This window comes from Microcebus murinus, chromosome 1 (assembly GCF_040939455.1).
Source record: "Microcebus murinus isolate Inina chromosome 1, M.murinus_Inina_mat1.0, whole genome shotgun sequence".
NCBI lineage: Eukaryota > Metazoa > Chordata > Mammalia > Primates > Cheirogaleidae > Microcebus > Microcebus murinus.
This window is the reverse complement of record NC_134104.1, coordinates 89,923,150-89,939,257: the sequence shown is the minus strand read 5'-3', so window position 1 is coordinate 89,939,257 and position 16,108 is coordinate 89,923,150. Positions and strand designations below refer to the sequence as shown.

The 16,108-nt window shown below is 38.5% G+C and overlaps 1 protein-coding gene across 4 annotated transcripts in view; it reads right to left on the bottom strand.

The window, feature by feature from the left end:
* PLD1 (phospholipase D1) overlaps nucleotides 1-16,108 on the bottom strand; it is a 209,030-nt gene that overhangs the window by 51,633 nt on the left and 141,289 nt on the right. For all 4 annotated transcript variants that reach the window (XM_012736396.3, XM_012736400.3, XM_012736399.3 and 1 more), the window contains 2 exons: nucleotides 5,613-5,723; nucleotides 2,395-2,483 (listed from right to left, as the gene is read on the bottom strand). In XM_012736396.3, the coding sequence (XP_012591850.2) occupies nucleotides 2,395-2,483; nucleotides 5,613-5,723 (200 nt within the window). The remainder of the gene's footprint in view (nucleotides 1-2,394; nucleotides 2,484-5,612; nucleotides 5,724-16,108) is intronic.

The window sequence follows — 16,108 nt, the reverse complement described above, 5'->3', positions numbered from 1 at the left end:
GTAGTCAAGGTGACACCCACTATACACCATGAAGAATGTGGTGGATAGTGTGGTGTGCTGCTTGAGCTCCTTATCACAGGGTCAAGACAGCCATCCTTTCAGCTGCTGAGAGTGTTGGCTGCTGATGACTCACTCACAGTGAAGTCCTCCAGGTATTGCTCTCCATAGGCCAGAGGGACTTGCCCACTCAAGGCCATTCCCACTCCCAGGGGTCAGCCTGCATCTAAAGACTGGTCAGGGGAGGAAGGCCCAACACACTTGCCTCAACCTGGGGAAATGCTGAATAAATCTTTAATTCTAACCATCAATGAATTGGAGTTACGTGGTGTGAGAAGAGGCACTGAGTCAAAAATCCAAAGACTTGGGCTCAAAGCTGGTTTTCCCTATTTCTGTTAGTGGCCTAGACAAGTCACATAACCTCTTAAATCTCAGTGTTAAATTCTAAAAATGTGGACAGCAACAACAGTAATAACTACTTTCAAGAGTAGTTGTGAAGATTCAGGGAGATAATGTAGATATAAACTATGAATCATATAAAATGCTGATAGTTACTTTTATAAAATGTCCTTAAGTCCAAAAATCCCCACATATGTGAAAGAAAGATATCAAAATGCCACATAACACTGGAAGTAAAAAAATGTTTTAATTCCCAAATGCGTATGTATTTATTCTTCACTGTGTGTGTTCAATAACTTAAAATGATGAAACATAATAATGCACTTGTTTCTTTGTGTATTTTGCTACTTTTACAGCCATCAAAAGGTGCTAAGGCAATTCTATGGGGAAAGAATAGTCTTTTTAATAAATGGTGCTAGGATGACTCTATATCCACATGTGAAAGAATGAAGTTGGGCCTCTAACTCACATCATACACAAAAAGCAACAAAAATCTATCAAAGACTTAAGTATGAAAGCTAAAACTATAAAATTCTTAGAAGCATAAATCTTGATAATCCTGGAGTAATCAGTAGTTTGTTAGATATGACACCAAAAGCACAAGTGATTAAAAAATAAATAAATTGGATTTGATCAAAATAAAAATCTTTTGTGTTTCAAATTATATCATCAAGAAAGTTAAAAGACAACCCACTGAATGGGAAAAAATATTTTCAAATCATATATATTATATGAGACTGGCATCCAGAGTATGTAAAGAACTCTTACAATTCAACAATAAAAAGTCAAACAACCCAGTGAACAAATGAGCAATGGATTTAAAGAGACATTTCTCTATAGATAATATGTACACAAAAAGATGCTCAATAGGAAAATTGAAATCAAAATCACAGTGAGATACCATTTAAGACCTACTATGTTGACTATGATCAAAGAGAACAATAATAATAAGAATTGGCAGTGACAGAGAGAAATTGGAGCATGTATACACTATGAGAATGTAAAATGGTATATCCACTTTGGAAGACAGTCTGGGAGTTACTCAAAATGTTAAACATGGAAATACTGGTAATTCTATCCCTAAAGAAATGAAAACATACATCTGCAGAAAAACTAGTACAGAAAGTTTGTAACCACATTATTCATAATAGCCAAAAAAGTGGAAGCAACCCAAATGTCCACCATTGAATGGATAAATAAAATGTGGTATATCCACATAATGGAATATTATCTGGTAATAAAAAGGAAAGAAATACTGATACATGCTATAGCATAGCTGAACCTTGAGAACATTATGCTAAGTGAAAGAAGTCAATGCTAAAACACCACATATTACATGATTTCATTTATGCGAAATATCCACACTAGGTAAATCTATAGAAAAAGATAGTAGATTAGTGGTTTCCAAGGGCTAAAGGAAGGAGGGAAGGGGTAATGACAGCTAATGGAGTTTTTTTTCTAGGTTGATGGAAATATATGAAAATTGATTAGGTGATGGTTATGCAACTCTGTGAATATACTAAAAAATCATTGAATTATACAGTTTAAGTTGGTGGATTGTATATTATGTGAATTCAATCTCAATAAAGCTGTTATTAAGGAAATAATACCATGAGCTGAAGAAATAAGACAGATGGTAACAAGAATTTAAATATAACCCACAGCAAAATATTATGTCTGTTTCACTTTGTTTTTTAAGTGAACACAGTTCACTGTCTGCCATTACATAAATCAAATCAAAAATCTCCTGCATGGGCAAGAGACCGGCCAGGAAAAAATGACTGTGTACTGAAAGAATTTAAATTCCTCAAAAAGGGACTCAAAAATTCTTAGTAACTGACTTGAATTAAAGGAATCAATAACATACTGCTAGCTGAACCAAATTCAACCCAGCTAGGAAATGGCAGCACTTTAAAAGTGGACTTTCGAAAGGCCTTTTAGAAGTAAACACAAGAGCACCTGTAGCAACAACTCCTAATCAAGGGCCAAACACGTTACCTGTGAGCCTTCAGGATCCTCTGGGCGATGGCATCGCCTACCTTGTTGAACACGACTTTGTCATCAGCACAGCTTATGAAAAATTGGTTCTATCAGAAATAAATAGGACAATCGTGTAAGTTTTTTCTTAGTAGTATATATATATAAGGAAAATGTGATAAATAAAAAAATACATTGATATTTTGAAAAAATGTTTTACACAGCAAACATGTTCTGACCACTGAAAACATGTCAGGAAAATAAATGCCAGAATAAGAGCAGCTGTATCTCACTCTGGGTCTCGTGCATTTCCAGGTCATGTCACTTATAACATCTTAGTCAAGTGGAAGTCTACACTATTATTTCACTAAGGGAATACCTTATAGAATGACATTCTCAGAATGCTTGGGAACATTCCAAATTTAATCAACAGCGAAATTACATTTGTTTAGATTCACACATTGTATAAATACTTATAATTAAAAATTATATATTGGCAAACATTCTATCTCTATGCTAAGTTTTCTTTTTTAACAGGGAAGATGGCAGAAGACTGGTCTAATTTTCTCCACTGTTTATCCATTATTTCCTAGTATGTGCTTTAACCTTTTCATGTTTGTTTGGATCTCTTATTATTATCCCTGAACTTCGATTTTAAGTAGCCTCAAATCTCTTTTGTATGTTGCACATACATGTATAAATATATGTGGACATTTCACATAAATGAAATTATGCAATATGTGGTCTTTTGTGCATGGTTATAATATACGTAAACCGATAAAGTAGAAAAGAAATAATATTTTTATTAATTTTTTTCTCTAAGTACTGCTACTATTCATGTACCTATGAACACATGTTTTCTAGTAACTGTTTCAAAGAATGTTTTACAGATACATGAATAGTAGCAGTACTTAGAGAATCATGTATCTATGATCAATTCTTCAAAAACTGCTATTATTAATAGAAAACCAGGTATGACATTATCATAATCGTGTAAAAGATTTTGTTGCTGCATACAGGAATGTTAGAAATGGGTATGAATATTATAAATATTATGTGTTCAAATGGAATAGATCATTACAATATTAATACATCAGTTATTTATAAGGATAATCAGCACAAGTAATATTTGCTAATTATCTCAAGGTAAAGGGATATATAAACAATAACTCCAAATATGAGTATCACTTCCCTTTGCAGCATTACCATTTTTATGATTATACAGGTTTTTATATGTCAGTGCATAAATCTGTAAAATGCCTCCAGAAGACAAACTTACAAGAAGACAGTGCAGAAACTCATTTGAGAATGTGGTTCTCCTCAGGGCATCAAACAATCAAAATCTCAGTGGTAACCAAACCATGAATGTTTTTCTGAATTGATATTACAAAGAAGCTTAGCATTCCTCAGCGTCTGTAAACACAGACTGTCCTTTACTTCTCCTTTTTTGGAAGAATGGGGTGAATGCTGAACATTTACATTGGCTAGAGGAGTGTCAACCAAGTCTATGACCCCAACCATGTGTGGGGACATGGTACATGGCAATTCTGTCCTCATTTAATATTATGATCACATTAAAAAGAAAATCTGATATTAATGCTACTAAAAAGAGATAGAGCAAAATGATTCCGGATTATGGGGGAGCCAGCCTTAGCATCTTACATTACTATGGTATAATTGCCAAAATAATTAATACTAATAGTATTACTAAACTCCAGACTTTATACAGAGTTCGCTATTTTTCACTAATATCCTATATCTATTGCACGATCCTATCTTGGATACCATATTGCATTGAACCTGCTTATATTTTTAATTAACTTCTTGGCTCCAGGCCCATGAAATAAACAAAGCTTCAATTCAGTGAATTGTCACTGCTTAGAGGGGGAGAGGGCCAGGACTCGGGGGAAGGAAAATAGGACTAGAATGATTTTCTCCAGGCTAACCCATCTCCCCTATACATTTTTTATAATTCAATAGGAAAGAAAAGACTGGAATATAGAAAGGATATGTGCTCTGTTCTATTTTTTCCATTATTGTGACTTTTATTTTCCCAGGGTTTTCTGAGTGTTCTGAACTATTTTTATATCTGCTTTGAAGCATAATTTAAGTTCCCAAATTAAATTCAGTGTCCCCGGATTTTCTCACATGCTCTGAACACAAACTCTGGGATCTGAAAAAGCTTTATCATGAATAGTAGTACACACAGGATTAAAGAAGGTGGTACCTACCTTTAATGTTCTCACATTCTTCCCCTCCCTCCCTCCCTCCCTCCCTCCCTCCCTCCCTCCCTCCCTCCCTCCCTCCCTCCCTCCCTCCCTCCCTCCTTCCCTTCCTTCCTTCCTTCCTTCCTTCCTTCCTTCCTTCCTTCCTTCCTTCCTTCCTTCCTTCCTTCCTTCCTTCCTTCCTTCCCTCCTTCCTTCCTTCCTTTGTCACCCAAGTTTAAACACTGCAGCCTTGAACTGCTCTTTAGTAGCTAAGACTATAGATGCGTGTACCACCATGCCTGGCCCCTTTTCCATGTTTTTTCCCCTGGACTCTCCCTACTCTACCATCCCCAAATTAGAATCTTCCAGTGGTCTCTATTTTAGCAACTCCTGTGTGTGCTCTCCTGAAATAGTACATGCCCCACACTTAACATATTGACTGCCACACTAGAAAAATTTTTTCCTTGGGGTCATGGTGTTTTATTATGAAAATAGAAGAAAAACTTTGAAAATAAAATGATCCTTTCTAATTTAATGAAAAATTCGTTATTTTTTATTATTTTCTGTGCATGAATTATATGCAACTTGAAAATTATTTCACATGGTTCCCAAAGTGAAGAGACATGTAAGTTACATGTGTTTCACAATGTCCCGGGCTCAAAACTAGCATGAGTTAAATACAGTTTACATGGTAGCTAATGTGTTAAACTCTCCAACTCAAGCCAAATCAAAATTTAAGCATACATTTTGAGGTATTTCTGGCTAATAATATTACAATGAGTTGCATTTTAATAGTGAGGATTTGGGAGACTCCCATTATAGTCTAGTTAATGACAATGCAGAGCAGATTTCAGGAATGCTGGGGAGGCCAGAATTCAGGTGATATGAATGAGTCAGCACTTCTGCAGCACTCTTCACATCTCAGCATATGCTTATTAATATGGCAGGTCCTGAGTTTAGGGAACCTGTGGTCTCATTGTGATATACATGGGAAGGCAGTTTCTCACATGAATTTACGTGAGTCGGACTTACTTCAATGTAGATATAGTGCTTGCTGTTCTCTATCACATGGATGTAAGCAGTGTGGATGGACTCTTCATGGTACTTTATACCAGCAGACCAATCAGCAGCAGAACGGAGCAACTACAAGGCAGCAATCAGAAATGAACAACCATAAGACAATGAAGATGACACCAGACATCTTAATGCAATAAAGTCACTCTTTTTCTTCCAGACACAACCAAATGATTACAGTGGCTTGAGTGTGATGTGTGAACCAAGGGAGAGGAGGGGTGTGAAGAATGCTGCTGAAGAAGAGGTGGGAAAGGAACTTGTCCTTGGATGTAGTCCATAAGGAAGTAGACCAATGGAAATCACATCCTGAATATACCCTCTTCCACCAGGATTATTTTCATTCGAAATTGGAAACCACAGGGTGTGGTTTCCACAAAGAATACTTCAGAAGTACCTCTTCTGGTGGCTATTAGTAGGGTGACCATTTGTATTCTTTTCCTATGACAATCCTACAATGACACCAGAATGCCTGATGTATTTATTAATAGTACTTTCACTCTCAACAGCGTCCTGGTCTGGATCATGTGGTATTGTCATCTTAGCTCTGACTTAATAATGTGATTATTCGTTTTTTTCCCCAATAGATATTATTCAGATTAATACATACTAAAAGATAGTTCATTTAGGCATGTAATCTTATTCTGCCTTTAATTAGCTGTCTGTTCCCTGGCATGTCTCTCTAACCTAAACTTTCTCATGGTGATAACAGTAGGAATCCAATCGCAAGAAAGAATACTGAGGCTCAGCGAAGTGAAGTAACTTGCATGGTGTCACGAGGTACTAACAGAGGCATCAGACTTTGAATTTGTCTCTTCTCATTCCATATCCTATGTCTATCCACCATGCCACACTGTTTTGCCATTTCATCACATCTGTGTGTCATACCAATCAATTTGGAGTTGACCCTATCACCTCAGATTAAATGGATCAAAGCCGAGCTCATAACTGTTTTCCCTATGCCATGTCCCATCTCAAATACCCAGTGGGCCAGGTACCATCATTTTATCAGTCTTTAAAGTAAGCGACCTTTGGGGGCTGTGTGGTATGCCTCTTCTCCCAGAGTCTACATCCAGTCTCACATATGATTCTGTTTATTCTTTGGAGGATTTGTCAGATTTGCCCCTTTCTCAGCACTTGTACTGTATCCCTCCATTCAGACATTCATCCACTCACCTGGATTACACGAGTTTCTAGCTCAGACACCTGAATACAGGTTAAAGACACTGATGCAGAGCAGGACTGCCTAGGTTCAAAGCTGAGCTCAACTACCTACCGGATATTGATCATGGTCATGTTTCTTAACCTCTTTGTGCCTCACATATTTGCTCTATAAACCAGAGTTCTACTTTATAGGGCTGTAGAGACAATTAAATGAATTACTGTGAAATGTGTAGCAGGAGGCCTGAAATCTGTTAAGCATTGCATATATGTTATAATTAATGAGAGCAATAGAAGATTCATTTGAACTGTGGCGGGTCATGTCAGAGCAGACCATGGCCGAGCACGGGAGTGAGGGCTAGAGGAGGTGGAAGGAAGGCTTTCCCAACACTAAGCAACCATTCGGTGTCATTTTTTTTTCTGATAATCTAACTAGTACTGCAGTATGATGTTGGCAGATAGTAGGTCCTTAAACAATAACATGACGTCACAGAAGAATCACTATAGGAATAGATTTGCTAGTCCTAATTTGAAATGAATATTGAAAGTGTCCCTAATGAGGTCAACTGAAGTTTGAAAACAAAAACAATGGCCCCACACTTATTATGAATATACAAAGTAATCCAATACATAATCAGCTCCATGTCTGCTATATATAAAAGGTCAGGTAAAATTCTTGCTCTAATCAATAAGTTTAAAATTACATTAGTAAGGCTCCTGAAATTCTAACCTAGTACTTACTAAAAATCATTCATCGTGCCATCCTCAATTATGTTATTCCTTTATCCAGTATGAGGTTTTTATTACAAAGTATCTCCCCTCAAAGCATTTTGATTTTATCATATGAATATGTGCAATATTTCAAAATTTAATCATGAACCTGAATAGTTAAATATCACAGAATACTAACAAGGAAAATTTAGATAAATATGATCCATACTGGGAAAATACCTTGATTTTACACATCTCCAAGGAACTGCATTATGATTCATCAGTAGAAATAACAAAGATTGAACAAATAGAATTTTGAATGCTCAGTCCATTCAAATTAATGTTGAGTTTCGTTGCTAAGGAGCAGGGCTCTGAAAATGCAAGTCACCTGGAGAAGATTTTTATGCCATGACCCCCACGCATCCTGATCTAATTCAGATCTAATTCTACATAACTCTGGAAACAATGTATAAAATTGCTGAGTATACTGGAAAGATAGAAACTCTGGAGAAGCTGTGTTAACAGCTCTGCATTTACTAGCTCTTTCATTTTGGAAAAGTCTTTTTAACATCATGGAGGCTCAGTTTCCTCCACTGTATAACTGAAACCCTTCTCGCTCTCTCTCCCTCTCGCTCTCTCTGCTCCCTCCCTCCAAGCTGCTGTGAAGAGAAATGTCATAACAAACACAAAATGCTAACAATGGTATGTGGCACTTAGTACTAGATATTCCATCCATGGTATGTCTACCTCTGTAAAGTTATAGGCAAAGTTTATGTTACCACCCTTAGTGGTAACATTTGGGTCTTTGCCTCAAATCGAAAACCCTTATACTTCCTTTCCTTTCCCACTCTCAAAATGTGCTCTGATTCAGAGATTCAATAAGCTCATTCACATAAGATATAAATTAGGAGTGTCAAGCAGGTGTTGACTCGCACGTCAAGTCCAATAGATTCAGAGTGGCTTCCTGGATGGCCATGTTGCAGAGGATTCTTAGAACCTGGCAGACTGGGGAAGGAACCTGAGGTTGATTACCAATGGCTGCATGAAAGCAGAAGTGTGAAGGTCATGGATTTGCCATTTTCCCTGTGAACGTTTCCCTTTCTGGAAGCATTTAAATGTTTAAGCAAAGCAGTAAGCCAAAAGAAGACCATTTTATGTACCAGCCTGTGGGACAGCATAAGAGAAAGTGGAGGGGCCTCCTCGACGCCTGTAAAGCCGTCTGTGAGAGGTGGTCCACCTCCTGAGGGGCTTCAGCAGCATCCATCCCACTGTCTGAGTCCGAACCCATATCCTTTAGTCACAGGGAAACTCATTTAATTTTAAAAAGTCATCATTTTTGGCTAAACTTGAAACATACCTTTTAAGCAACACAGAAAAAAAATCACTTGGGATTATTATTCACTATTATTCTAATTAGTTAAAATTCCCTATCACCACAAGATAAACTGAAAATATAAATTTCCTTCTTGCTCTGCCTGCACTCTTGAACCACGCAACCCTGAGGTTATGTCAAAATCAACTGAACTGCTTGGAATGCTTGATGGTCTAGAAAGTTTTATCAACAGTCCAATAAGTCAAACACACTTTGATTGATTTTTTTGTTTGTTTTAAATATTAAGATTTACTCTCTTCTTTTTCTTCACTGACCTGACCAACTAATCTTGCATTTCTGTTTTAAACCAATGTGACTTAGATAAGCCTCAAACTCCTTCCTCACATACAAAAATGTGGCTTATCTTACTGTCCCAAATGTGCTGGGAAGCAAATCTAACCCAAACTTTTCAAACCTCAAGTTTGAATACATAATTTTAAAGTAAAAAAAAAAAAAATAGCATATTTCAGACTTTATGGTTTAGCCTCCAAATTGTAACTTGGACCAGTCATTTTCCTTTGTACTATATCCTATTTTTTAACTTAAAACATAGCCTTCTCTTTAACCACAAGTCCTAATCCCTTTTTATACTAGAGGCTGAGGTTATATTTATGGGCTACATAACAGAAATGTCTTACTGAAGAGGAACTTTCAGAACTTTCTTAGTATTTGTCCCAAGTTCTTTTCTTTTCTTTTACCATGATGCTTTTATTCCCTATAAATCCAGCACATTCCTTGTTATTCCTCTAAGAGTCCAAGTCCATCATGGAACAAAGCCTGTTTAGCACCAAAGCACTTTTTTATATGCCCCTGAAGCAGAGCCTGGCTTCTGTATAGACACTCACAGGTGGGTTGGGGAGAGAAGGGAAGTACTTAGATCATTGGGCCTTATTCTCCCAGTCTGTATTGAGGAGAACAGCAGGCAAGGAACATTGTGAACTTGACCTAGTTCACGAATCTGCCTCATCCAATCAAGCTCTTTCTTCAATAACCACTTTTCTGTAGTTGAGCGTCAGCCATTGATACCATGGTGTGCAGTTATTCACACAAGATGATCCTTTTGCCTGGACAAAAGGGAGAAGTGCTTGTGGCTGAAGGAGAGAAAGAAAAATTTTGAAGACAAGTACTTAAGGAGAAAGAAAACCTGGTACACTTGGAGGCTCTTGGGAGCCAGAAAAAAGCAAAGGGGGATTTGGGGCTGTGGCAACAGAAGATGATACCAAAAGTCAAACACGACATGCAGCTTTGTGAGAGCCTGAGCAGTTACAACCATCCTGGTCTAACTGAAAGCTGCCTCCGTAGTCATAGTTACCGCCTCGGGCACTGAAGCCCAGCTGCTTAGAGTCGCATCCCATCCCCACCACTTCTGCTATTTTACCCTCTCAAAGTCTTGGTTTCCTCGTCTGTAAAAAACTGGGGTTGCACAGGAGTACAGCTCACAGACTGGCGAATATAAACGAGATAATCCACAGACAACTTAGCGCAGCGCTGGGCGCAGAGTAAGCGCTCTCTGTCTGTATCAGCTTCCCAGCCGGGACCCACGGTGACACTCACGCAAGTGCTAGTGCATGAAGACCTGGTTCCATGTGGAAAACACCTCCCATGGTAAGTCACTTCCATGGAAATGAGTAAAGTGGATTCCTTTTCCCCACCTACTCACTTTATTCTCTCTATAGTCAAAACATTCTACAGTTAAAACATTTTTCTCTCCTTTGAAATCTAATGAATCCTTTGGAGTGCCATTTGGACATTTATCCCAAGCGTCAGAACAGATTTTTCCAGTAGTATAATTTGGATGCCATTTACATTTGCTCACAAATTTTCTCTTCCTTTTTTTTTTTTCCTTCTTCCCTCTCTCCCTTTCTTCCTTTCATATATACAGGATTGAACACATGACTCCAGTGGAGTTATTTCTCTCAGTATAGGTAGGAATTCTCAGCATGATTATCTAAGGAATGGTGCCTACTGTAAGGCACCCAATTTTTTTTTTTTTTTTTTTTTTGAGACAGAGTCTCGCTTTGTTGTCCAGGCTAGAGTGAGTGCCATGGTGTCAGCCTAGCTCACAGCAACCTCAAACTCCTGGGCTCGAGCGATCCTTCTGCCTCAGCCTCCCGAGTAGCTGGGACTACAGGCATGCGCCACCATGCCCGGCTAATTTTTTTTTTATATATATATATCAGTTGGCCGATTAATTTCTTTCTATTTATAGTAGAGACGGGGGTCTCACTCTTACTCAGGCTGGTTTTGAACTCCTGACCTTGAGCAATCCGCCCGCCTCGGCCTCCCAGAGAGCTAGGATTACAGGCGTGAGCCACCGCGTCCGGCAGGCACCCAATTTAATAAAAACGATTGTTCCCATGTATTGATTCCATGTGGTGCTGACATGGCATCAGGCATTTTCTTTCACCTTAGTAGACATGTCTGACTTGGTAATACATCTCAAATGGCAATGACAGCATTTGGAATCCTAGTTTATTCTTATTAGAGAGAAAACAAGTTTCTTTTTGTACTCTGCAGTTTCACAACCACCTCTCCCACTTCCTCTTTTACTCCAGCTTTTTCCTGCTGTGTCTTCTCTAGTGCTCTTGGCAGGCTTCTGAGAATGCCCAGCATTGAGGGGAAACAGCCGAGATTATTTTAAAAGTACAGCAGAAGCTGCTGAAGTCAGCTCTCAGGCCTGGATGACCTTTTCAGAAGCAGCAATTCGTGCTGGTGAGAGCAGGCACCCATTCTGCCTGGCTCCCCTCTCCCTGGCTGGCTGTGGAACCACCAGCAGTGTGCGCTCCATGAATTTATATTAAAAAATTCTGCATATGAAAGAAGAACTTGAATTTTATCTATTATGTACTTTATTATGTCAAATACCTTCTCTCTCCATTTCAATAAATATGTGGCATAAAAATATTTATCCAGAACTAGCCTGGTGACCTACCCAGAGAAATGTCAACTTCTTTGTTGCAAACTTTTGAAACACTAGGGAAAATTTGAAGGCTGTTTTTTGGCAGAACGCAAACTAGTGTATTCTTCTAAATGCTTTGCATGTATTAGTTTATTTAACCATCACCACAATCCTAAGAGGCAGATACTATTATTATCCTTGTTTTATAGATGAATGAAACACATACTGAAAAGTGAAATACTTTTCATAAGGTAACACAGCCAGTATGTAGCAGAGCTGGGGTTTTATAGCACAGTATGGCTTTAGAATCTACCTCTTAATTGCTGTATCATACTGCTCCTTTACAATTAAATTAGCCTTGGCCTCTAAGTTACGTTATGAATAATAAACTATGTTAAAAACTATGTTAAACTCTTATTCTCATTCATATGTGGAAGATAAAAAAAAGTTGATCTCATGGAAGTAGAGAGCAAAATGACAGATACCAGAGGCTGGGAAGGGTGTGTGAGTGGGGGCAAGGGATACAGACAGGTTGGTTAATGGGTACAGACATCCAGTTAAATAGAAGGAATAAGCTCTAATGTTTGATAGCAGAGTAGGGTGACTATAGTTAACAACAATATATCGTATATTTCAAAATAGCTAGAAAAGAGGACCTGGAATGTTCTCAACATACAGAAATGATAAATACGTGAGGTGATGTGTACCCCAAATACCCTGACTGGATCTATGCACGTAACAAATATCACATGTACCCCATAAATGTGAACAAATATTATGTATGAATAAAAGGTAAATAAAAAAACTTATCTCTTAGTACTGCTTTAAAAACTATGTTAAAATCAATGTTAAAGAACAATAAACCTAAGGAAGAATTTTATTAAATTTCTTAATTGAGTGTATAACAATCATTTAGTTATTGCCATGTGATAGCTAAGAGTGAAACATTTGAAAACGTGACAACAAACCCTTTAAAAATTAAGTAGCCTGTGCCCTGAAAGAAGAATGTCGTTTCTATGCAGACCATACAGGAGTTGTTAGAGAATCTATAGCTAAGGTCAGGGAAGGGCTTGCCCGGCGCAAACGAGAATATGAACAGCAAGCAGGTTGGTTTGAGTCTTTGGTTTAACAGTTCCCCCTGGTTAACAATGCTACTATCCACCCTACTAGGCCCACTGATTATGCTAATCTTAGTCCTTACTTTTGCGCCATGTGTAATTAATAGACTAGTAGCTTTTGTGAAAGAACGGATAAACACTGTCCAGCTACTAGTATCGCAACAACAATATCAGCAGCTATGGTCAAGTGCTATAGAACTAGAGCACCTAAGAGACCTTGAGGACGAGCAAGAGTGCTCGACTGCTACCTAGAGAAAGGGGGGAATGTAGGGCAGAGGAATTTGTAGGACAGAGGAAGGGCAGAGGAATTCTTCCAATTGTCGGGAATTTACTTGGGTGGGGCAATGAGCTAACCGCAAACCTTTGCTTCTGGTCATTGCTTGCTTGCTGTACCGCTGTAAGGGGAATTATGGGATGAGGTCATTGAAGCACGGGCAACTGGCCTATCAGGCAACAGAGGGCAACCAACCCACCAATTATTTCAAAAGGCAATAGTGGGCAACCAATCATTTTAAAGGTCAACGCATGATCCATGCGTAGTCGGCTTGTGCGCAGTTTGTGCACCATGGGGATAAAAGGCATGCTGTTGTTCCGGTTGGGGTCCTTGCCTGTGAGAGTGGCCACTGCGTTGGTGCTCTGGGGCTTGGACCCTGGCTAGCCAGAAAATAAACCTCCTCTTGTGTGAAAAAAAAAAAAAAAAAAAAAAATTAAGTAGCCTGCCACATAGCCAGGTCCCTATCCCCCTACACACTTTTGGATTTTTTTGAAAACCAGAGATTGGACGAGATTACTGCTCTTACCCTCTAAGCAACGTACATTCATGACATACAGACTGAAATAACATAAATAATATTCGGAGCTAGTAAATAATATGAAAAAAGTAAAATAATACTGTGGTCAACACTTTACAGAAAAGAAGAAATGCAGCAGGGTAATTTTTTTTTTTTTTAAGCTTCTAGCCATCTGTGTCCACCATTTTCACAGCTAGATTATTTCAGTATTTCTGAAAAACATATGCTGAAAACTCCAGGGTTTGCTAGGAGTAACATTTTTAAAATTTAGGGAGGCCTTTGTAAGAAAAAAATTCTTTGATTTACAAATACCAAATTAGGTCAAGTTCTTGAAGGGTCCTAGACATGGGAGGGTCCTAAAGCTAAGCTACAGCCTAGTGTGGGCAACAAATGTCGGCTCCTGAAAATGTGCAACTCATTCCTTACGTCGTAGCCTTAACCTCAGTCAGTCTGGAGGTAGGTTTTACTTTATGAACTGAGATGATAAAAAGTTAATTATAGAAATATTAGGTTTGAGTACCAGAGGGATAAAATAAATTATAATCTTATACTCTTGGAATTTAAGTGTTCATCCATGATGTCCTATTTTCTTAACTCTTACCCTGCCTTCTAATTTTTGTCTTATCATTGCCATATGACTAAATGTAGCTATTACATTTTAATTTACTTAGATATTTTTCCTTTCTCTCAAAGATCCACAGAAATAAGCTTAATTGTCAAGGTATAAATTCTGAGCAATGGTTTCTATTTCCATTTAGTAATAAACATCACCATAACTACTTAAAATATTAAGAGGTGTACCTCTGGTGGGCATTTGAGTTTTATTTTTTGAGGGATTATAATTATATCAGTAGGCCTAACTAAGAGGTAATTAATACTTACAATGTTAATAACACCTCATTTATTAAAATTCTGAATGGCAAACTTCCCTTGAAATACTGAAGGGACCTCAGATCTGATTCCCACCAACATAGAGCTTTCAGATTAGAAGATGAAGCTCGGGGAGCGGAAATGACTTGCTGAGGCCACATGTTGCTGTAGAATCTTCATACCACACACACCACTGTGCTGTGCTGACTTCAGAGTTTACAATGTATTTTATTATATTTAGCTGGACAATTTTCCTACATTTCCAGAAGCTCTGCATAGAGACACTTTCAGCTTTCTTTATTATACACATTATCATGCTGCAAAATTTATATACCCATAACTAGACATACTACAGGAGCTACCTGAGTTCCTTTGTGGTGTCAGTTAGTGTCCTGGCCGGGCAGTTATGACCCAGGTGCTGCGCTTCCCTGGAGACTCCATCAGTGACACTGAACTAATTATCTTTACACTCTTTCCTCTGCCCAAATTTCAGTTTCTAGTCTGCTAGAAACTGCTTTGTCTCTTTCCTCAGAAATCCCTCCGTATGTCCCTCCCTTTCATTTCTAGGGTCGGCCTTAGCTATAAGCCAGCATCACTGTCACAGCCTCTTCACTCGTCCCCGAGCTCTCATTCTCTCTCTGGTCTAAGAAGTTCTTCATCTGTGTACGCTTTTGATCCCAGAATGTTTGTTCAGAGAGATGGAAACAGATGACAAGAAATAAAATGAGAGAGCCTGTGTCAAATAAGCCTGGGAAATGCTCACACCACATTCCCTCCTAGTGGTTTTATAGACTCATTAGCATAAGAAAAACACCAAGGAGTCCTGTATCAAAGAACTTTGCGAAAACTTATCTGTCCATGGAAATCTTTTTTGTGGAATAGTTATCATTATTTCACAGGCAAAATCCAGTTTGGAAAACTCTGCCCTAGGTTAGTCTTCATAAAACAGACCAGGCGTAGCCCCAAATTCACCTGGCTAGCACTCCGGGCACCCCCATCTGGCCTCTGCTGCCTAACGTCATGGACCACCTCTCGCAGAGCACATGGTTTGCTGCAGTCGATCCTCCTGTCTTCTGAGCAGGTGGGATTATTCCTTACAGTGTACACCCAGATCTGCCCCTTGGGTTTGCCAAACTCTCACAGCATGGGGGTCCATACCTTCAAAATGGCATTGAGTCAGAGACTGCACCTTGTCATAGTAACTTAACTATTCACATCACAGCTTTCTCTCCTCAGCTAAGTTTCCAGAGGCAGAGAACTACTTTTCTGCCTGCCCCCTCAGCACCCAAATGTGCTTGATGACTTCACTGTGCAAACGGATGGCACTTAATAAACGTGTTGCCTGAATGAATGAACAAATGAGTGACTGAGTCTTGGTAAATGTCCTTTTAAATAAATTGGCTTTGTAGATTCCTGAGTCCAGGCCACCTGGACATATCAGGGATGAACATATTAGTTTATCAGAAGAGATCGTCTGATCTAGTCCCATTTCTGACATGACATCCAGTGACACAGAGATGAATGAAGAGAAGCAT